The sequence below is a fragment of the Anarhichas minor genome, unplaced genomic scaffold (genome assembly GCF_050575085.1).
Source record: "Anarhichas minor isolate MPS153535 unplaced genomic scaffold, ASM5057508v1 ptg000007l, whole genome shotgun sequence".
NCBI lineage: Eukaryota > Metazoa > Chordata > Actinopteri > Perciformes > Anarhichadidae > Anarhichas > Anarhichas minor.
The window spans coordinates 8,575,579-8,602,392 of record NW_027466453.1 but is presented as its reverse complement, the minus strand read 5'-3'; the positions used below and the strand labels follow the sequence as shown (position 1 = coordinate 8,602,392).

At 41.6% G+C, this 26,814-nt stretch overlaps 1 protein-coding gene across 1 annotated transcript in view; it reads right to left on the bottom strand.

Annotated features, from left to right (window-relative positions):
• Window positions 1-14,806: 14,806 nt before the first annotated feature.
• Window positions 14,807-26,814, bottom strand: part of LOC142936662 (uncharacterized) — an 81,090-nt gene continuing 69,082 nt past the window's right edge. The window contains 2 exon segments of the mRNA XM_076080083.1: window positions 14,807-15,794; window positions 24,207-24,323. Of these exon segments, the coding sequence (XP_075936198.1) occupies window positions 15,289-15,794; window positions 24,207-24,323 (623 nt within the window). The 3' untranslated portion in view covers window positions 14,807-15,288.

Below are 26,814 nucleotides of genomic sequence, written 5' to 3'. Positions count from 1 at the left end.
GTGTGTCTATCTCTCTTCCTTTAAGCAACACGCTGAACTCCCAGCTGGTCGGCGGGCAACAGCAGTTAGCGGCACAGTAAGGAAGTGAAGGAAGATGGTGCTGCAGGAGCATACTCAGCAAAGCTGTGCTGGGGAACATTTGGGAGGAAACGTTCCCAGCAGACACTCACTGATTCATTGTGATCGATTTCTGGTCAGAAGGACTTCCGACTGACTGGGTCGCCTGCTACCTGATGAATGACTGGTTTACTCACTGGGAGTGAGGTACTTCCCTTCCAAACACACACACACACACACACACACACACACACACACACACACACACACACACACACGATCAAGCCAGAGTAATTATAGATGTGTCCAATCACCATGAATTTCCTTAAGTTTAATTAATTTTGTGCAGTAGGTCTCGGCTCTATCTATCCATCAGGTTTTATGTGCTGTTTGCCGCCCACCTCTCCATCTCCCATCATTTCCCCTTTAAAGCAGAGGTATTGATTGGCGCTTGTCGTCGCTTTCTGAAGTAGTCCGGAGTGCTTTTATCTGTTTTTCTTTTCTTTATAACCCTGTTGTTCTGGCGCTAAAAGCAAGTGGAATTTGACTTGTCGGTGCAATAATATAAACAGCGTTCCCTTTACATAAACTGTAAAATTTAGCAAATATATTAAGGATTCAAGAATCAGATAAGATATGATAAGATAAAGTCGTGATAAATGAGGGCAACAAAAGGTGTTAAGTAAATGATCTATGGACAGTAGTGCTATTTTTTAATTTCCTTTGTTATATTGCCTCTGACAATAGAGGCAGGGTGTCTAATCTGGCAGGCCAGATTAGAGGGGGAGGGATGGAGAGTGAGATTCAGATAGATGGATGGAGAAGGAGAGTGTTCTTCCTCAGGAGGCCTGCAGTTTAATTGAGTTTATGAAGCAGTGGACGGAGCAGATTGATGGAGGATATCCATCTAATAGCACCATGATGTCTGTGGACTCTCTTCTTACCCGCTCTGCATCTTTCACCTGGGCCTTTTACTCCCTTTTCCCCTTTATACTTCCTCTATTCATCTCACTTACTGTCCTGCTTCTTTCCGTCTCCCTCCCTCTTTTGTTCTTTGTGTTTTTCTCCTCGTTTTTAGATCTTTCTTTCTGCCCTCTTCTCGTCACTCTCACACACACACTTTCATGCTGTATGGCCAGATCCTTCACACACACATTCCCCACTTTACAGTCTCCACCATCTCAATTTATTTATCTTTTACCTCCTTTCCGTTCTCAGTCATCTCTTCAGTTACATCTTTACCTCTTTATTCTTATGACACGCCTCCATCTCTGCTTTAGCCTGTATTGTCAGAAGCTCCCTCTACATCTTCTATGATATTATTGTAATTTTATGTAATATATATTTTTATTATCTAAGACGTTGATGTCAAATGAAAGTTCACTTTGCAAACAGTAAAATCAAAATAATCAAACGCAAACAAATCATACTAGATTTCATTAATCATGTTGAAATATTGCTGACAACAGGCGGAGTTAAGTGGAGCGGCAATCATTCCGATCGCAGTAGCTGTTCTCGTAAGCAGCAGAGAGTTTAATGAGTTAGGAGTAGAGAGTTCAGGAGAGACCCTGGAGGTCCTCAGATTGTAAATCAATGTCAGTAAACATTGATTTGGTGATTTGAAGGTTAAAAACTGCTTGAATTTGATTGTAAAGAAAAAGTTTAAGAGGCGAGGCAAAACCCTGAAGTCAATCCTTCAGTTCAATTCTAATTGAAGATCATGAAATTTGGAGATACATGGTTTCTACAGGACAGGAATGATATTAAAAGTTAAATTCTGAAAGTAACTAAAGCTGTCAGACAATCGTAGTGGAGTAAAAAGTACAATATTTGCCTCTGAGATGTAGTAGTAAAGCGTAAAGTTGCATAAAAAGAAAATACTCATGTAAACATGTACTTCGAACTTAAATTTAAGTACACTATTAATGTACTTTCCACCTCTGGTACTGTGTAAATATAAAATATAAATAGAAGTGAGGCTACACATTACAGTCTAGAAAATACTTTGTTTTGGTAATTACCTTAAAACATAGATGAATTTTTATTCATCTGTTTCATCTGCTTTCAAAAATCTTTATTTTCAAGCAGGCACACCCAGAACTTAAAATAAAGAAGTTTTCACATTTTCAATGCTTTTTGCTCTTTAAAGCACTTCATTTCCCCTCATGCATTATGTTCATTTCCTCAGCTGGAATTCCTCATAAACACACATTTTTACCCCCTTATTCCCCTGTCTCTGTGATATGCCTGTTGGGTATTTTATTTATACACTATAAACTTAATAACTATACAGTTATTTGTAGACTGTGATCTAAAATGTTGTTTATTTGAAATAAGCGACACAATTACACACCCATGCATGCATGCACACACACGCACACACACACACACACACACACACACACCTAAATCTGTTTTGTCAGCCTGTTACACTTCTGAATGTGTGTTGACAGCTGGTTGCAGACAGAGAGCTGACCGGATTGATGAAGCTGTCGCTGGCCAGGCCTGCAGAGTTGCAGATTTGCATGTGTGTGTGTGTGTGTGTGTGGCTGGCTGGCTGTGTGTGTGTGCTTGTATGAGAGGAAATTTATTGATTGAAGATTAGAGCACAAGAAAGAGAGAGGGAGACGTCTTTGGGATGCAGAGCGATGTGAAAGAGGGGAAATGATATGCTCATGAATACGTATGAATAAAAGAGCAGAGAGTGAATATGTGTATGAATGTTAATGTGCACCAGTGAGTGCTCTTCTTTCCATGTACACATGAATTGAACAGTCTCCTTCTGTTCCTGATGATGTTCAGTGTCACTGTGATTATAACAATACACACCTTAATGCCTCAATGCTTCTTATTTACTCTTATTTAACCATTTCAGTTCTATCGAGTGCCTTCCTGACAAGCAGCTTATTAACTAATTAAGGTTGCTTAGGCAATACTGAACAGAATACTTATAAATACACCTGATCTGACAAAGCAGTGAAGACTAGGATACAAATATATAAACAGACAAAAGAAAGAGGGGAAAAGAAAGGACAAAAACATTCCTCAAACTGAAAATACAAAAGTTGTTACAGAGTGAAAATGTAATTACTAAACTAAGAGGAAAGAATATTTTGTGTCTCGACAGAGATATTCTTTAAAAAAACAAGACTGAGAGTCTATTTTAGATTAGCGTGTTAGCATGCTAACATTTGCTAATTAGCAACAAACACAAAGTACTGCTGAGGCCGATGGGAATGTGATAAACCATTGCATTGTATTGGACAAATTTGACCAGATGGTGGCGCTAGATGAAAAGTCAGGAGACCACCAAAATGATTACAATTCATTCTGAGGGGGCTTGAATGTCTGTAGCTAAATTTATGGCAATCCAATCAGCAGTTACTGAGGCAGTCGGGGAGGATTGATCCTCTGGGGACCATGAATTACGGTGCCAAATTTCACGGAAATCCATCCAGTTCCACTAGTTGTTGAGATATCTCAATCTGGACCAAATTTAGTCCGGAAAATACCATCTCAGCAGCATCTAGCATGGCTAAAACTGAAAAAAAGTAAGGGTCTTTGTTTGTAATGGCTCAGTGGACTGGCCTCTGGTTGGAAATGAAAACCAGTAAAACCCACATGCTTATGGCCCTCCATGTCACTTAGCCCATCAAACCACCAGGCTAAGCACTTCCGCAGCTCTCCATGGCCCAGTTTCCAGCTGCGAACTCTTCAGTCAACTGCAGCATTAGCTGGATTAACCTCCAGGCACACTCTGGTTGTCTGTCTTCCTCCTGCAGCACCAGACTCAAAGCTGTCCTTTGGTTCTTCCTGCCTTTGCCCATCTAGCTCTCTTTCTCTCTCCACAGCTTATGTTAAATTCTGTTAGTTCTGCGGCAAACGCACGCCTCTCGCTTCTCTCTCCCTGTGCTGCTGGAAATGTCATCTCCCTTTTCTCCCAGATATCCTTTGTTCTTCCTTTCTTCTCCTGGTATTATCTATCTCAGTCTCATTCTTGCGATCATTCTTTTTTTTTGACAATATTTCTTTAGAGCAGGGATATTTCCTCCCATTTCCCCCTCCCTCCCCTCCTCCTCGTCTGGCTTTTTGGTCTTTTTTTTTTTTTGTTCCTCATTCATTTGGTTCTCTGCCCTGTCATTATCGACTGCAGTGAGTGGCTTTGTGTGGCAGTTCCTGTCTTATCTGGTTCTGTCAGGTGCCGGTTAAAATCCATTCAGCGCTAGGATGCACAAAGGTGGGCTGGTAAAATGCCAGCGCTGCCTCCACACTGCAATGGGAGGAACATTTCTTTAGCTGGACACTGTATGGCCCCAATGTGTCTTGATTTCCTCCTCTTCTCTCTCTGTTTATCTAACCATCAGTGGAACAATGGAGGGAATTAGTTGGATTTGATGTTGTTACTGTGCTTGTTCTGTATCCTTAACTTTTAACATTTTGTTTTGGCATTTATATCTTTATTTTACAGTTTTAAAGGCAGATAATGGAAATGCGGTATGACACACTGTCAAAGCACTTTGTGAACTCTGTTTTTAAAAGGTGCTGTAAAAATAAAGTAATTATTATTATACAACAAATGCCCCAAGGTTAGAATCAATCAAAGCACGTTGCGGTGATGTGCCACGAATAAAGGCGTTCCAAAATGCTTCTCATCTAGGGATGCACCGATACTGTGCTCATGTATTCATACTCGTAATCGTCAATCTTCTCCAATACAACCACTTTAGTCTCCACCGAATCAATTACTTTAGCTGCAAGGTTTTCAGCTGTTGTTAGCGAGTTGAGAGCGAGAGCGTGTGTGAGACGATGGAGTATGGAGTACGCAGTAACGCTGAAGCTGCGAATGTAGCAGTGCAGCTTGTGTACAGTTTATTTGTCAGTGAATATATGCAACAACTCCTCAACACCCAAGCCATGTTCGCATGTCTTGCTCTCCAGCCACCTGCTGATTGAATTGAAGGTTGGCCTCGAAGCTATCGTGACAACAGAGGCTCAAGCTCTCTTAAGGTGGGCCGACCTCTAAGGTGGACCAGCTGTTCTCCCTTCATTTTTAATTTCTTTTAACCGTTTAACCGATACCATTAAACAGTCCAAATTATTTTTGCCATTAGCATTCTTTTGGAGTCATGTTTCAGGCTACCTGATGAATGTAAGTCCAATACTCACACTCCCTTTAGCTCTGTTTTGTCTCTACCTCCGGAGGATAATATCTAGCTTGTTTGATTCTCATATGACAAGTACAATTTTCTGCAGAGAAAAAGGGCCTATTGATTGGATGCAGAATTGTTTTATATGATACATTCCTTGATAACAATTATATTGCTTTCTCAAAGGTTTGTTTTTATATTGCCACTAAAATGCAGAGTTCCTGCATTAGTATTGGCGAGATGGCTGAATAAGTAATGGTAATGCAATATTCCAGTGTCCTCTGACCTGAATAACAACATTTACACACTGGTACCGAGCCCCAGGATCCTCGCCATGGGCGAGAGAGAAGGAGGGAGGGAGAGAGAGAGAGAGAGAGAGTGGGAGAAAGAGATGGAGAAAGAGAGAGAAAGGTTTTTTTGCTCTCTGTGATGGATTTGGTCCAAACCCTTGAGACACACAAATGAACTGTGACATTTATGACAGCTGGAGATGATGCCCACTGCCCTGCCTGCTCTCACACACACACACACAGACACACACACACACACACACACACACACACACACACACACACACACACACACACACACACACACACACACAGCCCAGTGTGTTGCATCCTTGGACAACTGTTTCCAGTTTCTTAGATTAATGAAGCTATTACTCATATATGGATTATATTTCTACTGAGTATCTAATGTATGTGCCATGTGTACTATTATAATTAATATTATTGTGTTGTCATTTTCTTGCAATTGTGAATGTGAACAATTATTACAACGGGTTGAAACACTTGCATGACTATTAGTGTGGGGCAAGGGCTTGGGGGCTAAAGTGGAGGTTTATTCTATACTTGCATCTTTTTCAGAATTTAAGAGCACTTTGAATTAAAATATATGCAAAAAACGCTGTGAATTTTTCTTTGAGCCCCGCTGGCAGTGAAAGCTGTGTCATTATGAAGAATGCTATGTTAATAAAACCAAAGTCGAAAAGTGCCTTTCCGCTCTGTGTTTCTAAGGCCACGGGCCTCCAGGGACACGCATCCTGTTTAACCTCTTGGCTGGGTTGTTTATTGACACGACACTGTTTTCTACATTGTTCTGCAGCGATGTGTGTTCATGTGTGAACATCTGTTACTCCTCTGTCTTTTACACATTACTTACTTTGTGCACATTAGATATGCTTATTTTGCTCTATTTCTCTCAGCCATGTGCATAAAAGACAGCATAAGCGATTCAAATGCTTGTTTTTTTACAAAGAAAAACAACACAATAATATTTGAGGTCAAATCTCTGTCTCTAACTCACCCTATGTTGCAATGCTTTCTTTATTCTCTTTGTCTCCCTCCTGCTCTCGCTGCACACTGACATTTCTGCAGGTCAAAAGCAATACAATGTCTAGTTCACAGCATGTCTTTATTGCAGGATAAATGGGCAGTCATATTATCAGTGTCAGAACCAATTAACGAACTCATCTTAAAGATGTTAAATGTACGCTGCAGGTTGAAAATAAATTGAGTCAGATGACTGTGCAGACATTCATAACTGGATTAGTCTATTGATCCGGCCGTGAGGATGTTGCTGCACTTAGTAAGACATAATTAGTTACAGTCGGTCAATTAGATACCACGCCTGATGAATTGTGTATGGTCTCTCTCACCAATCACTATTTAACAAAACTGTTCTTAATGCATTAGGATTGAACTTTACCTCTGTCATGTGTGGGCAGAAGGGATTGGTCTTCTGACAGGCTGCAGGAAACAAGACGACGCAAAAGGATTTTTTAACGCGCTGTCGGATGACATCACACACTTAAGGGCTCTAAAACACATGCTGCCAGCTCGCTCGAAACCCAAGGGAAACACATCGAGTCAAATCCCATGATGATGTCAGAACAAATTAAGAGGCCACAAGCCTCTTTGGGATATCCAGACTTTAGGCTGTGTGTTACAAAGACACAGGAAGAGAAAAGAGAAGAGGAAAGAAAGAGAGAGATGTTATCTTTCCCTCCCTTGTCCAGCTGAAAACAGGTGATGTTAGAGGATGAGGAAACTGGCATTCCCTTTTCTCAGTTCCTCATATTCTAACCTTTTGGTATGCCTGTCTATCGTTTTGTTAAATGTTGTGACTTTCTGTCCTTTCTGTTTCAATGTGCGGCACTTAGCAGCAAACCTGAAAGCATATTGTGTCGGGCGTCGAGCTTGGGAACTCTCTAACTGGGTCAAATGAAAGCTTGAAGCAGATCTTTTGGGCTGAAGCTTGTAGGAGGCGGCAGTTCCTATTCTAGCACTACCACGAATGTTGTTGTCACGACCATTTAATTAGGTTTCTATCATCAGTCAATGAGAGTCAGTGCTTTTGGGGGTTATTTTGTGATGAAGTGTCATAATTTACCCAGCTGGAACCCACTCATTTAAGATATTTATCTTCTTGTATTTCCCTGAATATTTTTTTGACAAGCTCCAACAAGCCTGAACTTGGTGAATATCAGATGGAGCTTTTACCTGTAATGTCTGCAAAATCTGTTCTGGCAACTGTTGGTATATTTCCTTTTCTGCGTTGAGTTTAATCCCGTGAAAAAGTGTAGAAAATAAGTCATGACATGTTGCCAAAAACGGATGTTTGCTATTGATGCTTAAAAATATTTGAACTATTACACTTACTTGTTGATTCCCTGAAAATGTCTCAGCTACAGTCAGCACTTAGCCTAGCTTAGCTTAGCATACTGACTGGAAAAAGGGGGAAAAAGCTAGCCTGGCACAAATTTCCAGTACGCGGATGCATACGTTGCTTGCTTGCGATAATTACATTTCTTGGGGAGGTGTGTTCATGTGTTTAAGGCGGGGAGGAATTTTTGTGACAAAGGTCAACATGTCACAGGAGTCAGAAGACTCTGTTTACTGATTGGCTGCAGGTACTCTCTGGCTGCACATCATGGCGTAATCCAAACTGAGCTCAAAGTAGCCGGCGCAGCTTTCCGCAGACATTGCATGGCAGCTCACCACATGCCACACTTCGCCACTGCTCTGGTGTGTTTTTCGGCATATAGTATCTAATGCCGGATCTCAATTTGTGTTTTCACGTAGTTACACTTGCTATTTTGAGTGCATAAGTGCGTTCACACTGACATGTATGGCAAAATACAGTGCACTATTAGTACCCGGATAGTATACTCTTAACAAAGAGTTGAGTGTGGAAACTTCTCACCTTTAATGGTTGCCATCTTGCAATTTTCGATAAAAAGAAGAAGAAGAATTCGTCATTTCTGGTAAGTGCACAACAGCCATGTTCTATTTGAGATAACACTACCCTTAAATCCAGTGTAGTACCGTATTTTCCGCACTATAAAGCGCACCTTCAATGAATGGCCTATTTTAGAACTGTTTTTATATATAGGGCGCAGCGGATTATAAGGCGCATAGAATAGAATAGCGTCGTAAGCGTGTCTCTTGAAAGGTGCCATTTTGGGGTCTTTATACACACAAGTGGTGTTGGACTAGGAGTAAGCACAGTACCGGTGTTTACCGCGGTGCGGCTTTGTAGTTTACCAGTCGTACTGAAACATTTTGACAGAGCGCCGTGTACAACCAGTATGGATCAACCAATTAACCAATTGATCCATATATAAGGCGCTCCGGATTACAAGGCGCACTGTCGTTTTTTGAGAAAATTAAAGGCTTTTAAGTGCGCCTTATAGTGCGGAAAATACGGTACATAGTCTACATGAAAGTGTACCAACCAAAGTTTCTGAATTGAGACACAGCACGACTCAGCAAGAAAGCGAACAAGCGTATTACCCAAAATGTCAAACTGTACTTTTAATGATCTAGTTTAGGCTGTCACAAAAAGGTCTTTATGTTAGCATTTATTTAAAATATTGCTCCTCCTGAACAGAAACAGCCAGTTCACACATGTACGATTAACAAATGAATGGTATATTTCTCGAAAGATTTATTCAAACAGGACACATGGGCCAACGTCGTATGTTTGCCTATAGACAGTTCAGCCAGTTTGTCAGTCAAAACTTTATTTATAGAGCATTTTGTATGCATGAAAATTCTGTTCACATCCCGTCATCCCTAAAAAAAAAAAAAAACCTCTAGAGAAATTTGTCTTGAGTTACAGAGAGTGATTGCCCAGTCTGTTTTTTATATCTATAAAAAGCCCTTATATAAGCTGAGTAGTCAACAAATTTCACAGCAGACAAGTGGTACAGCATACATATATACACAAGTAGTACATAGCAATCCAAGGCAGCCTATTGCTGCCCATTACAAATTATCATGAAACGTTGCATGAATTATTTTTTTTTGTCATTTTTTTGCAGATGCAAAAAGCTGTACAAGAAATCACTGACTCTTCCTTTCATCTTTCAGCTAATGTGTTGGCAAAGCACTTGGATACTATGCAATATCTTTTAACATTAAATACATGAGTGCATGTATACCATACAATGTAACTCAAAAGATCACAAGCTTCAAACATATGACTTCCTCTGGTGGTAAAGGAAGGTGAGTAGGGGGAGGGTTGAAGGGTGCGCAGCCGTGAGTCTAACATCTGGAAGCACTTTCCATTGGTCAAATGAGCTTTTTTTTTGTTTTTGACAGGAGATTAATCCTTGAAAAAACACATTACAAAAAACCAAACTGACAGAAAACAAAGAAACAATTGAACCATACACCATAATCTATATATTGCTAGGGATCACGGAGCCCAAGTATGTCTACCAGGTTGCATTCGGATAACCCGTGGTAGAATACTTGCATTGTTTCTTTTATAGAGAGAAAGTTTTACAAACAACAGTCAGTTAGCTCTGAGATGAGCGAGTGGCGCCATAGTCTGTCGTTAATCAGGAGAGATTGAGTAAGCGCACTCTAAACTGATGATCCAAACAGTCTCAGCATTCTCACTGTGTTGGATGTTTAAGCATCAGTTAGGTGTACTCAGTTTCCCCTGATTCAAGGCTTTTGGTCCTGTTGCGTACCACAAAGTTGTGGACATCGTATGGAAGATATATAATTACTGTGGCTCTTGTGTCTTGTTTCGTGTGTATGTATGTGTGCGTGTATGTTTTTGCATGTGTTCCAGTATTTACATTGTCTACAACAGAGGCAAAACTGTGGCTCATCAGAAGCTGTTTCGGTCTAATTTATTCAGCTTTACCAACTGCTTTTCCGGGCAGTCCTTTGCCTGAAGGGAGTCATTGAGTCCATTCAGCATGGAGAAAAAAAGTCTGCATCCTGGCAACAGGGAAATTAACACTAAAAGGTGTTTTTCCAGCACATCAGCAAGAGTGTTTCTTGTGATTGTGGCACGTCTGATGCACATCTCCCAAAGACCAAGAAGATAATGAAGAATCTGCCGTTCACAGTGCTTGTTGTTTAAACTCTGTCGGGAAAATCAGAGCAATGTCAGCCAACGAAACTTGAGGAAAGTTGAGAAGACGCTTGCTGGTAGCCTGTCCTCAGGCTCTGTTTGTCCTGAAGGACTTACTGTAGACTCCTGTTATTGTAAATCCTGGAGCAAGTGTTGCCTTTGTGTCAAACCTCCAGTGCTGTTTGTTAAGTCAGCCAGAGAATGAAAGGGTCCATGTCTTCCAAGACCCAAGCACAACAATAGCTATGATGCGGAAATTGTGCAATTCAGTAAGTAAAGACCGACTTCCCCCCTTTCAGCTACAGTCACACCATGCGTTTGAAAGCTGGTTGTTTGAGTACATCAGAGAGATAAAACCCAGAATTAATGTTTTTTAGACGACCCAAACAAATCCAAATGAAAAACAACCATCGCCATATCAGCTGAGTCCATGCAACACCGCCCAATCTTTTGCTCAGCTCTCCGCTCGGTTTGAACGCACCCACACCCTCATTAGCGCTCACCCTTTAAACTCCGAGGAGGACTCCAGACAGAAAGACATAGAGAGAGAGATAAGGATAGGGTGAGGACGGCTGGGCGCTTATTGCTTTACCGACGCATATTGCTTGTTTACTCGCTGTCATTCCTCGTTTGTTCTCAACTTCCAATGCATTCCGAGGGATTAAGGACAGACCCCACAGAATATTTTGGTAGGGCTGTTAGAGGCCAGAAAACTTTTCATATCTATGGAGTGACCCACTTAAAGTGTGGCACCCAATGAAAGTCAAAGAGAAAGGGAAGCCGTGGAGAAGAGACCTGCTGCAACATGGTACATTACATACAGTGCAGTGCTGGCGAGAGCATAAGCGCAGATGTGTTTGATGCATATTCACAACATGCATATCCCATCCATGCTTTTGTATTCATGATCCCCACTCTGTGCTGATCCCTTATTACAAAAGCATTGCCGGCAGCTCCAAGCACCACTCCTCCTCGCTTTGCAGGTTTTTCACATCTTGGAGAGGTACACTGGAGAAGCCATTGCAGCATTACAAACACGCATTATATTGCGAATTTATTCTCTCCAGTTGAAGTTGTATTCCGTCGCTCGCTTTATTTGCTTGTGTACATCCACGGCTCCATTAAATTGAGATGAGAAAATGAGGAATTTGGCTGACAGACATTTCTGCTTGGGAGAAAAATCAATGGATTCAAAAATGTATATCTCTTTTACATGAACGTTTTAAGGTAGCAGGTCGGCACCAGCAAAGCTCCAGATGTGAATAATGTATTGTAAAGCATCTGGTCATTCATGTCTGTGTTTGTGGATGCCAGTGTGTGAGTGTTTTCTTTAGAGTGTGAGAGCTTGAGGTTTGCTTGCATGTGCGTGTGAGCATGAGGGTGTATGAGGGAGTAAATCTGGAGTCTGCCCTGTGACTGACTCTGTCATTAATAATAGTTTGGTGCTGCCCCCCCCCTGCATGCTCTGAGAACCCAGTGAGAATACCATGCTTTACAACAGCTTGGAGCACTGGGTACCAAACACCAGACAAGTGCTTGGTATCCATCGCTCAACTTTCATGGACATGGATGCACAGAGCGAGGTCCGGGGGGGGGTAGAAGACAGTCTGTCAGGAGGCTGCCAGGAAGTGGAAAAAGAGAGAGAGAGAGAGCGACAGAAGAGAGACCGAAAGAGAGAGGGAGCGAGAGAAAGTGCTAAATAGTGTGTGACTTCTGGTAAGCGCTGCCGTTTGATTAGGTTCCACCACCTGTCTGATGTGCTATAGCATGTGCCAGGCATATGCACTGCGGCATAGCTGGTGTCCTCACGATAACAAATGAAGGTGAATTCAATCAGCGAGTCAGGCTGGCTGTTGGGCTGTTCTGAACGGTGGAGGAGGAGGGGAGAACATGTGGTGTGGAGCTGGTGTGGAGATTTTGAAGGTTGAAAAGCAGCTGAAGCAAGCAAGTTACTTGAAAAACGTAATATAATGTCAAATATATTACAATAAACAGTAATGACTTTACCAATCACTCAGAAGCAAGTTAATCGTTACACTATTTGCTCCATTAATTTGATCATCCAAAGAGAAATTCCGGTATGTTTCAACGTGTTTCCCATAGATGTGACTCTACAGGTCATGCAAACTTTGCACTCGCCACCTCCACTCTTTCAAACGGTTGTGGCGGAGTCTGACTAAAAGAAGCCACCTGGAGCGGCCATTGTGGCTAACTGTATAGGGATCTACATCCGAGGCATCATTTATTATTATTGCTATTATTATAAGGATTATTACAGGTCATTTCACTTTGATTAAATGGAACCGCACACATCAGACGAGGAGCTAAATCAAATGGAAGAAAGAAAGAGAACTGAGCTGTCCTGAAAGACATACTTCAGGAAACATGTGGTGTAACTGCTGTCCTGGAAAATGCGCCAGGTTGAAATATACCAGAATTTTCCTTGAAAAAACAACACGTCATAATTTCTGTATTTAATTAAGTAGAGATAGAAGAAATAGATTTTGGTTTATCAAATAGCCAGCCTAGAGTTTGGAGGTATTTACTGACCATCAACAGCTAGCTTAACGTTAGCCCCGGTGACTGCACGCAGCTCTCCAGAAGTCCACACGATGAAGCTTTGGGGTTCATACACCCTTCAGCCTTGAACAAAAGCAGCTGAGTCCTGAATGTGGCTAACGCTAGCGAGCCAGCAAAGAAGACGCAACATGTAAATAGCATAAAAGCATCAAAATTTACAATCTGGTAATTTCCATGCCAAAAAAAACTAGATGTGTTTACTGTGTTTGAAAGCATTAAAAGCAGGAATTAAATCACTTTTCGTTCACTGGATGCAAAAGGACAGCATTACAGGGATTGAAGTAAATTGCAGTGCACTGACAAGTGGTTTCAGCCGCTCAGATTATGTTAGCATTGCAGCAGTAAACACATGCATCAAACAGCTGCGTTTAGGAATAGCCATACTGTGAAAAGTAACGCATCGCTGCTTTTTTTCTTCCTACATCCATAAACACTTCATGATGTTAATCATGAAGTGTTTGATTATGAAATCATGTCTCTGCAAACTTGTGGATCCGTCTGCTGAATAGAGTGAAATGCAAAAACGGATGTACATGATCTATATTCAGAGACCATAATTTCACTTCCTGGTACCACTAAATGTTTGTACCAATATGCAGCATTGGCTGACATTTCTCTGAAACAAACCCAGCCTCATTTTTTAAACTAGTGTGGAGCAGAGAAGGAGGAGAGAACGCAATGACTTCATAACAACCTATCAGGATACATGGACTCGTTAGCTCCCTTTCTCTGGATCGTGACCCATCGTGGGTTTTCTTTAGAGGTTAACATCAACAGTAACACAAGAGATAGTGACTGAAGTGAGCAGCTCAAAAAACCAATACTAATACCAACAGAGCGCTTGCTAAATCACTCTGCCAGTTTCAGAAGATCAGTTTGTGGAGAGACAAGTGTGCTTCCCTTTGTGTGTCACTGGGAGGTGCCTGTGGTCTCTGAGACTGCTGGGAACAGTCTGTAGTTTTTGACAAGTGTGTAGTGTGTGTGTGTGTGTGTACACGGTTCAGATCCTTCTCATCTCATTTGCCCCTGGAATGAGATGAATAACCACCCCCCCCCGCGCGATCCCGCTGGTATGAATTGCCAGGCTGATATCTTGATATCTCACTCTCTGGAGGTGCTGGAGGGCAATGGGAGCTGACAACACAATGGCATTGTCTCTGGTGATGGGGAGTCAAAGTCTTAAGGGAAACACTCCCTCCTACCAGCCTCTCTGACAGTTTCCGAAAAAACAGCAGGCGATTTTTACTGGGGATGCCATCCCCCTTGTTAGCAAAATGACCAAAATGCATCCCCCTTGTTAACCTGACATCACCCCTCTCCATCTCGTAGTAGCAGAGAGAGTGCAGTGGCAGAGGGGTTGTTTAGTTGAATATGTTAGTCTAGTCTGCCTTACTCCTTTATCTCACTGAGGTTTGTGCAAGTTAGAATCCACGGCCCCGACCTTATGGCTCTGAAATAACAGTAGCCTCCACCGGGCGCGGCTGCGCCACATTCCGGCTGTGCCGCCGGCGCCGGAGCTGATCGTGGCCACTCTAGACTTGATTCCATTTTGTGATTCCACCAGACCCCGCTGCAGTGTGTTTCAGGAGCGTCCCAAAAGCCGCTATCACTGTGCTGTGTTATGATAAATCCATGGTGCTGTCCGTGGTGCTGAAGTAGCAGATGGGTAGTTTGTGGGGGTAAATAGTGTGTGTATGCGGGATTTGAACGTTTGTGCGTGGTGGAGTGGTGCTACAGAGCTGTGCAGAGTGTCATTGAGGTGCAAAGGGGTTGAGAGCAGAAGAAGGGGAGAGCTGTGCCAACACACTGAGAGCCCACTCAATTATTTAGAGGAGCGGCCAGATTCAAAGAGTCACAGCCAGCACCTGCCGATCCACCACCTTTTGTTTTGATCCAGTGGTCATAAAAGAACACAAATATCACTGACATTATTATTATTATTATTGTTGTCAACAATGATGAGGAAAATGTAAAAAAAAAAAAAATAATCTGATTATACACGATATTTGCTTTCTCTCCTCTCGCCATTACGGCTTTGGATATAACAGATATCTGAGCATTTCTTTGAAAGTTGCTTACAACTCCACTTGGTTTCCTCTTCTGTCTATTCACCCATTCATCCCCATGTTCAGACAGTGACCTCCGTCTTGCTGTTGGTGGGCAGTCCCTTGTGCTTGGGGTGCACATGCGGCGAGTGGCTGTAGCCCATTGGCTGCGAGAAGAGCTCGGGCAGCGTCTCGATGCTGAACTGCCTTTTGTTGGAGTAGGCCAGACGCCGGCTGTTCTGCTGGTGCAGCGGCTGGTGGTGCTGCTGCTGGATCTGGATGGGGTGGTGCTGCTGCCCCTGGAGGGTCATGTGGGTGGCCACCGGGTGCTGGATGTGACTCTTACTGGGGTCCCATGCTTTGAAGGCCGAGCTGGAGGTGAGGGGGTGGGTGTTTGTCTTGGAGATCTTGGGCTTGGGGATCTGGGAGGCGTTGATTGTGATGGCCAGTGGCGCGTGGATGTCGGGCGGCGGGAGGAAGGGCTTGTCCTTGGGGTGGAAGTTGATTGGCTGGAACGTGGGAGGGGACTGGCGGTGGGTGTAATCCACCATTGGGTAGCTCTTGTAGTAGTCTCTTGCAGCAGTCGTGTCTGGAGGATGGGGGAGACAGTAGAGGTCGAAAAATTAAGGCAGAGGTTAAATTAGAATAATGAAAAGTTAAGACAGTAAAAAATAAAAGCAATCAGTGGTGAACGTCACCTTCACCTCACAGCTATATCATCTGACTAATTTAACAGTGTATGTTTTGTGTGTGTGTGTCTGTGTGTGTGTGGCATTTATCACATTGTGACCCTGAACATAGTTGGACATCTCATCTGGTTAAAGTCACACAGACACATCAAATCACAAACACATATTGTATTGTATATCCACACACATACACACACACACACACACACACACACACACACACACACACACACACACACACACACACACACACACACACACACACACACACACACACACACATCTGGCAAATCTGTCAGGTAAGCACATACAAAATAAGCCAAGGCAAACACGATGAATCCTGCAGGGTGTACATGTGTGTGTGTCCATGGAGATGCGAGTGTTTGTACCATATATTATGTATTTGAGCTCTGAAATGTCTACACACACACACAGGGGAGTCAAAAACACCAACACAGCACCAGGGAGAAAGGAATAAAGGGAGCGAGACTGAGAATCAAGAAAATAGTCGACAAAACGGGAGAAAAAGGAGGGTGAGTAAGTGAGTGTCGGACAAAATGGGAGATTTGTTGGGAGTAAAAATAGAGTGGGTTCAGCGTGTCGAGTCAGATTAGTCTGAGCTCCCTGAGTGGAACTCAACTCTGCTGTTCATCACCACTGCCCCCCCCACACACCCTACACACACTGCCCTAAAGATACTAACAACCTTGTTTGCTTAGCCCTGCTTTATTGGTCCGTTTTTCCTGGAGAGAAATAAAAACATTCTTCTCTATGATGATTTTTATTTGGGTCTTTTTTCGTTCTTGCAAACACTTATTGCTCTGAATCATACTGCCTCTTAGACTTGCTATCTTTCAATTTCTTAACATCTGTCTTCCTCATATGATAACAGGATGCAGCTGCTATCAGCTTGTACTACATGTTTATGACAAAGTACATCTGTCTGTTTTTTTTTAATCTGTTTGTGTGCCTGCGGGTCGGATCTTATCATTATTACACTCCAAACAGGAACATAATAATATGACTGTGTCAATTGTCTGGTCTGAAGATGTATGACCTGTTGAGTTTAATCTGTTGTAATGAATGTCGATGAATGTGCCTTAGTGTTAACGCATGCGTGTGTGACAGAGAGACACTTACACACATACATCTCACGGTGTTCTGAGACATTCGTTCTGAGCATATTTGGCGTGCTGTATATTTGCACCACTGGACTGCTTAAGCTCTGAGTTTTCTGCATGCGGTTTCAAGAAAATAGAGCTTTGCAAGGAGAGTCTTTGGACAATATTCATTTAAACAACAACAAAATAATTCATCCATTGGCTAGATTTATTTGTTAGAAAAGCTTAGCAGAGGCCTGTGTTGTCCTCTGTAGCCACTGCTCTTGATTCACTCAGCCAAGATGACTGAGAACATTTATTCTTATATTTGTATTTTCAGAAAACACCTCGAGGACTAATCTCACATTCCCTTAAGTCAAGAAACTGTCCACTGCTATCACTGTCTGGTAATTGCTTATTGAACACTTCAAATGTGGGTCCATTGTATAACTCCAGGGCACTTCAACAGGAGCTGTTGATGAAGGCGACAGAGTCACCAGCAATCATTCAGTAAAATTCTCCAAGCCGGTCCAAAGATTTAAATACAATCCATCTTTTCTCAGTGTACCATCAAATAAAGCAAGTGGCATTGCAACTATTTAAATAGTTGTTTATCTCAAAGGATGTCTGCATATCCATTCTCATAACATGACAAAGCCGCCTGCGTTTAACTTGAACTTTAACAATTTGGTTTATCGATAATAACTGGTTTATTGATGAAAGATGTTAAACATTTTAAAGGAGACATATCATGCTCATTTTCAGATTCGTACTTGTATTTTGGGTTTCTACTTGAACATGATTACATGCTTTAATGTTCAAAAAAGACTTTATTTATCTCATACGGTCTGTCTGAATATACCTGTATTCACCCTCTGTCTGAAACACTCCTGTCTCTTTAAGCCCCTCCTACCAGAAAAAAACCAGTATGCTCTGATTGGTCAGCGTTTTAACGATCTGTTAGCACTGACAACAAGGCAATGGTCATTTGCTGCATTTTTTTGATGGCAGGACATTTTTAAATATAGCAGCGAGTAATGGAACAAGATGATCACATAGTTGCAATTATTTTTGACTGAATTCTTCATTGAAATGAGAATTTGTTTGGCCGTAAACAGATACACCAGCTGTTCATCTGTTGTGTTTCTGACAAAATAGTGTTTGCTGTCACATTAAAATGCACTTGGTGGTACCATGGTCCTAAGGATTATAAAGGATTATTACAAAACTGACAAACATATATTTGCCGACCTCCAGTGTTTTGACATCGCCTTGCTGCAGTGATGTAGAAGTGTACTCCCCGGTGTGTCAGTACACTGTGACATCACTGGGTGTGGTTACAAAGCTAACCGAACTCAGTGAGCAGTGATGCTGAGGTGAAAGAAACTTGAAACTTTTACGTTACTCTTTGAACCGAGAAGCACTTCTGTGCCACAACAAGTAGATCAACCTTTGGACAGTTATGAGAGACGGAGAAAGAACAATTAACTGTGTCACTTTAATTGTTTAAACGACAGAGATTTAGGAGGCATAATTAAGTATCACATTATTGATGTCTAAGAATTAGGAGAATGAACAGAAAAATTGCTATGCTTTAATTAAAATTTTGCAAAACAGTGATGAACGTGTTCGGGATTATTGTGTATTTGTGTCTGTGGGTTCCTATATTTACGTACATGTGTGTGCAAATATGGTCGGGTAACAAAGAACCCATTTACATACATCATTTGCACATTGAAGAGGGAATAAGCCGCTTGATGTGTATGCGTCTGTGCAGCAAAGTGCATCATGTGGTTTTGGCAGCTTTTACCAGCTGCCTGTTTGTCACGATGGCGTGAAGATGCATGTTTGACGTTGGTACTGTTGCTACAAATGCAGGTTTTATACGCAGAGTGTTCTACAAGGTTTTGAATATATGTAAATAGATATGTTTTGTGCAGTTGTATTGTTGTTTTTCAGTTTTGTGTCAGTTATTCATTATGGACCTGGTGACTCTGTTTTTGGTGTAATATACTGCAGCTGAATTTGAGAGAAAATTGGTTCAAATCTCTGGACAGGGCGGGAGAATCTGGGACGGCACAAAAACAATGAATTAAACACAGCCTTCCTTCCCACAACAACTGCTGTTGCTGTCCATTAGAGTGTTTCCACACATGTTGCCAGGAGGAGCACCTGACAGCAGGGTCCTCTGTGACAGTATTGTGTGCCTTCCTCTCCATTTCACAGACTCTCCATCTGCTCATTCTTTCTCTCGCTTCTCTTGTTATCCAATCTTTCCATCTGTATTTCATTTATTCCGTACTCTTCAACAACATCAGCTTCTGCTCTCGATCCAGCAGAAGCCTAAAGCGAGGCCCGTGGGCCCAATCTGGGCCACCACATTATAACTGCAGAAGGTGGGCCCTCTAACGGAGTTTGACAGCACACTGATATTATATTTGGTCTATTTTGAGTGCCATTCAATTACGCTGAGCACTCTTATATTTCCTCCTTTTCCACATTTTCCATGACAGTGTCCTGTACCTGTTCTACACTTCATTGCAGCTATATGATGTCTTTTACTGAGTGAAATATTTAAACCCCAGATGCTAATGCTCTCATGGCTGCACCACTACCTCAAATAGAAACATTCAATGACGTTTGCACTACTTAATGCAGATTTCAATATAATTCAGACTGACATATTTAGTACTTCACTTTGAGATCTCCATTCCACCTCATAAAATATAGTGAAGAAAATGTTAAAATGTCCTCACTGGTCTCCACAGGTACTCCACAGTAAAGATACCCTATCTTGAAGTGCAAAACATAAAAACAACAACTTTGAACCAGTGGAGTTCCTTCTACTTCAAAGCTATCTTTTAGGGGACATGAGATCACTCCAGTTCATGTAGTCATGAAGGAAATCCCCAAACTTATTTTTTCCCATTATGTGACCTGAAGCGCATGCTAAAAAATGCAGCAAACGCACTGCAAACATATCTTATAGAAATATCTAAAAATTGAATCCCAGAAGGTGGAGTCCGAGCGTCCTAGCAAACAGTCTTTCGCACCCTCTTCGAGAATATCCATCGACCTTTCTTATGTTTTCTTTTCTCTTCCTGGAACCCGACACTCAACTGAGTGGAGCTCTATGGTTCACACATACAGTGATTGTTAATATTTGCTTCCTTAAGACCAAACCAGGGAATCTAAAGTCTACAATGTAAGTTGATCTCTTCCTCCTCTCGCTTCACTCTCCTTGTTCATTTCATTCACGTCCTCTCTCTCTCTCTTTCACACTCTAACCTTTCGCATCTTTATCCAACATTTTTCTCAGCCTGTCGGTCCACCTGTCCTGCTTTAATGAAGACAGATATATCAGAGCTGCTTGAGCCGGAGTCCTGCTGCTACACCTGGCACAGGTCGCTGTCAGAGAGTCCTGGCATCTTTGACCTGTTATGCCCTTCTTCTTTTTTATTGCCCCCTTTTGTACTTACTGCTTCCTTTTGTCACATTTCACCTCTTGCGTCTTGCCTGGCACAAGATGTTTTAGAGAACAAACGTGTCAACAGCTGCATTAAGCGCCAACGTGTTAATGAAGTTTTTAAAGCAGCTTGGTCCAGGTACCTTCTGTTTCAGCTGACAAATGGCCGGCTATCCCACCCAAACTGTTGTGTGTCCTAGCCATGACTTTGTCCACACAGCAGGGTCTCTGGACCTGGTTCCTTGTTTATTCCCCAGCAAGGGAACTGATAAGTATGTGTGAAAAGATGATTGGACTGTGTGTGCGTTCACGTTTCTCTCCATGTGAGCGCATTCTAAGGACACAATGAGAACAAATAATGATAAAAAAAACAAAGCTTGAGGTACAACTAACAACAATAGAAATGGAAATGCTGTGTAAACCTCTGTAATGTTAGAGGTGCACTAACCTTATTTAAAACCACTTTTAGTTTCATTTATAGATAATTTATTTGATTGATACTCAATTCTAGTGTAATTTTTAGAGATGCCAAATAAACACTTTAAATAAAAATATGACTGAAATATTCTTATTTATTTTTACCCAAATTAAAGCAGAGGACCTAGCCCTAAGTAGTCTGTGCAGTCCTCCACTGACTGTATACAACGTGCCCCATTAACCTCCAGTAAGAAGATGATGCAGACTGCATGTAGCCTGAGAGGCAACATTCTGGGCATAAAAGTCCCTATTTTACTTTTGATATTTTTGTTTGTTTTCATGCCATTTTCATAATTTGTAATCTAATATTGTGTGAACCTATGTTGCATAATGCACGTGGGTGTAAGCACGAATGACGGCGGCGAGAAACGGAAAACAACAGAGACAATAAAAGAAAAAGACAAGTTAAGAGTGTGTCTGAGTGTATCCAATGTATAACAATGCTGGATGTGTGTGTGTGTGTGTGTGTGTGTGTGTGTGTGTGTGTGTGTTGTACATGTTTTGTGTTTGCTGTTAGGTGCATCATTCAGAGCACGTGGACCCACAGATTCAAAGGATCATTGTTTCTGATAGCAGAAAGTACAACACACAAGAACTATAAAAGAAGAATGAATACAGAAGATGCATATATGTGTGTGTGTGTGTGTGTGTGTGTGTGTGTGTGTGTGTGCGCGCGTGTGTGTGTGTCTATGACAGAGAGAGAGAGAGACAAAAACTGTAAAACAGATGTGCACAAAGAGGAGCGGTTCATTGTCTGTGTGTCATCAAACAGAGACAGAACTGAATACGGAGACGTCGAGAGAGAGAGAGGTGAGAAAGGAGCACTGCACCTCAGTGTGTGAAGGATTTGTTATTTGGCGTAGTTTTCAGTGAAATGTGGCTGACTTCTCACACTCATCACTGAGTGGTGGGGGGGGGGGGGGGGGGGGGGGTTGCTGCTGCTGCAATCGGCTTTTGTTTCTCACTCACTGAGCAGAATAATGAGATGAGATTTTCCCTCTTCTGCTCTTCTTCTCTTCGGTTACTTTTCACACTCATTTTGCCATCTTTTTCCTTCTTACTGTCTCAACTGATTAGACGGTACAACATAAAGGCCTTTCTTAGCTATTGACTAAGAGACGGTGAGAATATAAAAAGAGCAGCGGATAGTGTTTCAATCGATAAATAGAGGAGAAAGGTGCCTTAAACTGTTTTAATTAATGAGGGTAATTGAAATGTATACATTGAGAAATGAACTGTCTCTTTCTTCTTATGATGGCGGAGGGCACATTAAGAGTTAAAGGAAAAGGATTTTGATGAAGAGAAAAAGAAACAATTGTGTTTAATAATAGACTGAACAGCCTGCTGAACCAACACAACCAATGTCTTCTGTCTTTGTTTTTTCTTGTTTAAAAGGTCACAAATCATGTGTAAACAGGTAACTCATGCTTTATGCCTCGTGGCTGTATGCTTCCTCCAACCAGTCAAGTTGCATTTTACAAAATGTCACCACTTCCTCTTATTACCCAATTACCCAATGTGTGTGAAATGTATATAATTAGCATATGAAGTCTTGAGCAATGGGCAAAAACATATGTTGTGACTTCACAGTGACCTTGATCTTTGAACCTCCAAATTATAAACAGTTCATCTCTGAGTCCAAATATGAAGTCATTCCCTCCAGGCATTCCTGAGGCATAAATGGCCCTGCTCATGACTAGCTCATCCACTGTGTTGTCGCTGGCTAGAAATCAGAAGCCTGCTTTGTCTACCACTGTCGGAAGTCAAGGACCAATTAAAATATTAGTACATCTGCCATTGTGATGTGTACATTCATGTGGGTATTTTCTCAGTGCCATTGTGTTTCTGCGTGTGAGGGAGAAAGAGAGCGGGAAGGCAAAAGGCAGAAGCTAAACTTGAGGCCTCTAACCAGCCGTTTCAAACTGCTGCTGCATTACTAATGTTGTGTGTGCATTGTATCCTTTCTTTTAAATTGCGAACCAGTTGAGTTCCCAGTCCAGCATTAGTTATGTCATCATCAGCAGTAAATTTATACCATCATCATAACTTGTTTTCCACAGCTGGTTCACAGTAACCATTAACAGAAAGGCGAGCTGTCAATAACTGTCAGCCGTACAGTGGCTGCGCTTTAGGCAGATGACCAACTCGCCAATAACAAACTGAAACAAAGTGATTTTTGTCATGCAATACAATTATCCTCATATTTGCTTTGTTCAATAAAGGAATTCCCCAGTTTCATAACGTATTATAAAACAGATTATGTCCTCAGTTCGAAGTAAACAGCATGCAGCCACTCATATAAATATACTGTCCATACATATTGTACACTGTTTAGTTCTGTCTGTTGGTTTGTGTAGTCCATTGGTTTTAGCGCAAAAAGGCACAGCTGCTGTGTTTTTAATCTCCATCGACCTGCTAATCTCCGGTTCAGCAGTGACAGCTTCTCAGTGAGGTGTGTGATGTTCAGCTGCAGAGGACAGAATAAGAGGTTACATTGATCCTGTGCTTCACCGTGAGCCTGACTTAAGTTTACAGTCTTGTACTTGTGCTGTTCATTTCACCGCACAGAGCTTTGCAAACAGCTTTTTCTTCCAACTCAACAAAGACGTTTGTTTTTCCATTTGTGCCTCAACTCACTGGAGTTTGTTTCTTCAAATATTCTTCAAATATTAAATACATTCCCACTGTTGGGGCAAACAAAGATTTGGGGAAGTGACATTATTGAAATCAGGTTGTGGTGTTGTCTTGTGAGTGGACTGTTCATGCTCTCCGCTTGTCAGTGGCCGTGTCACCATCGGCCCAAGTCCTATGAGGACACCACAATGGCAAGTATAGGAAGCGTTCAGGTGATCTCATGGAGATGTCCCTCCAGCCAGCTCACGGAAAAGTTAGGACACGTGGTCGTGGACATTATGCACAAAAATAGATATTCTAATAGTTAAACATGGAGAAATCTTAAATCAGCCACAGAAGTCAGTCTCATTACAAAATCATTATCCTAATTGGTGCTTGCTCTCCCTTCACCACTTTCCCACTCAGTGTGTGTACCAATATGGGGACATTTAGAGTTTTTCCTCATCCTACTTCAAGTTTGTTTATACTCTACAGTATTTGAGCTCACTGGCCTCTTTAAAGTAAGTATGTGCTCTGTGTCCCTCTTGATACACACCATTCGATTTATCCTTTGTATATCTATCTAGTCGCTGTGTGTGTGTGTGTGTGTTTGTGTGTGTGTGTGTGTGTGTGTGTGTGTGTGTAATCCTACTCACCCACGGCCTTGAGCGAGGTGTACTTGTTGAAGCCAATTCCCAGGTTGTTGTGAGGGTGAGACAAGGCCATGGCTGGGCCCAGGGGAGACAAGGCTGCGTTGTTCAAATGGTTATGATCTGAGGGAGAGAGAGAAAGTTTCCATTTCAATCTTGTGCACATAAAAAACAAAATACATTTCTGAGGTGTCAGCCAGAGGAAATGCAAATCAGTCGATGATTCCATCAACTAGCGTTTTGAGAATATTCTCAAGAGGGAGTAACAATATTACAAGTCCTCTGTAGATCAGGGCCTTTTAAGATTGATTCTGACTTAAGATGACATTAATGTTGTCGTCCTCTAAACACAATGTTTGCACACAGTATCCCAAATGTGACATAAATGTCTTTCTTTTGGAGAATGGATGTCATGGTTAGCTGAAGCTAACATTTTGCGCATTCTATCAGCCCTCATTACATACTGTTTCTGCTTATATGAGCAGTATTATATGAATACATGTATTTATAAGGCCTTTAGCTGTGCAGGTTGCATAAGAAAGAGACTTAATGTATGTAGGCCTACCGTTAAAATGCACACATGGACAGCTGACGAGCAAAATAACAAACCTGTAATGTAAACATATACATGTCTCCTTAGTGTGCTTTCTTTATGAGAAATTATGACTATATGATTCACAGAGTTTAAATCTTTGTATCATTGTCCAAAATCCGAATCCAAAATCGAAAAAAAAAAAATAATAATAATGAAACGTTATGCAAGTTTATGCAAGTCAAAAACAGGAAATTAAAAGATGGGCCAGGGACTGAATTTCATTTTGATATCTATGTCTTCACTGTGGGCAGCAATCTGAGCTCTGTTCTATATTTGTTTACACTTTGGAAAATTTATGTTTTGCTGTGTGCCATTGAATGTACTGACAACTAATTTTCAAAAAACGTATGTTGATGTTTACATATTCATTACATTAAAGCTACCATCACCAAAGTGCATTTGCTGCAAGTTTATCAAGTGCAGGATACAAATGAGTCATCCTGTTTTTTTCATAATTCTTTTTTTTTTTTTACTTGAGAATAAAATCCAAAGTATGACAAACAAGCTGATTTTTGTTGTCGTTTTTGTGTTGGGTTCATCAATGAATAATTAAATAATGACATGTTTCATGTGATCCTGTGTGTTTTTATATGGCACTTGAGATGTATTGACAATTTGATGAGCGAACCTATAAAAAGTTAGTACAGACAGACAAAGTTAGTCACTAGCTGGTGAACGCAGTGGAGCATTTAGTAGCTTAAGAGCCAGATTTATTTTCCCCTCTGGTGTTGGTGGAGACCAAAACAGATCTAAAAGGAGAGTGAACATTGGAGGTACATTTAACAGCTGCTGCTAAATTGATTAATGTAAGTTAAATTAGTAAACGTAGTGACAGCAGTGATGATATTTGAAAAACATGAATTAAACGAAGTTTCAAATAACGAATCAAATTCTGTTTGTGTACACATGCTCGGCCAATAAAGCTGATTCTGATTCGAATTCCGAAAATGTCGACACTTTCAACTCTAAAACTTCAACTGATTCCCACTAGGTTAGAAAAACCCTCGCGCACACACACACACGCCTAAACAAAGCCACAAACCTGAGACCCACGTCCACCAGCCCCATGATGACTGGGATGCATCAGTGAGAATGGAGCGAAGGGGGAAAAAGGAGAGCGAGGCGGAGAGAGAGCGGGCGAGGCAGGGAGAAAGCCAGGGAGCGAGGGATGTGACACCAGCGCTGACTGATTGAATTAGAAATAGATCTTCACTTCTCCGTGTAATAGATATGCAGTGATGACACGCTGTGTGCGGCATGGAGGGCAGCGATGCATGAGTGTGTGTTGTAATTTAATGCGTGTGCAGCTGTGTGTGTGTGTGTAAAATGTGAGTTGTTATTGTCTTATGTGAACTGCTGGTAGGCTACCACATGCTCTTCTAACTCATTCATCTGCCAACTCTTCAAAAATAGAAATTTAAAGGTGCATGACACCCAAGCAAATTAACACAAATACAAGCAATATAAAAAAAAGTTTTTTAGGAACATTTTAGGTCATCGCGTAAACTTGCTAAATCCCAAATTCAGAGCATATTTAGCGGTTTGCAGATTTAGGGGTTTGCCTTCACATGGCTCTTACCATGGCGACAGCTGAGCTGGCGGCTAGCAGCAAACGTTGCTAACAGCACGAACACTACGTCTAAACAACACGCTACGACGCGGTGGGTTGTGACAGTGTTATCAGTGGTAACCGCTGTGGGAGCTCAGTGGCGGTGTTTGTATCTGATTGTATTTTCTTATTTTATTCGTATTTCTCTGTCATCGGGACGTTTCGCGCACATATAAAGGGAAGCTACTAAAATGGTGGCCACAGCGTTGAAAAAGAAACGCTAATATAGCGTGGCAAAATGCCAAGTGGACAAAGTTTCTTCCAAAAAAAGTGTGCAACCGACAAATCCTGCTCGTTCTGCCTTTAACAACAACATTTAAAAGAACAGCTTTTGCTCTTTAAGTGTCCTACATTCATGATTTCAAGCATTCTTCTACCGAGCCAACAACAGTGGAAATAACGAGAGAGAG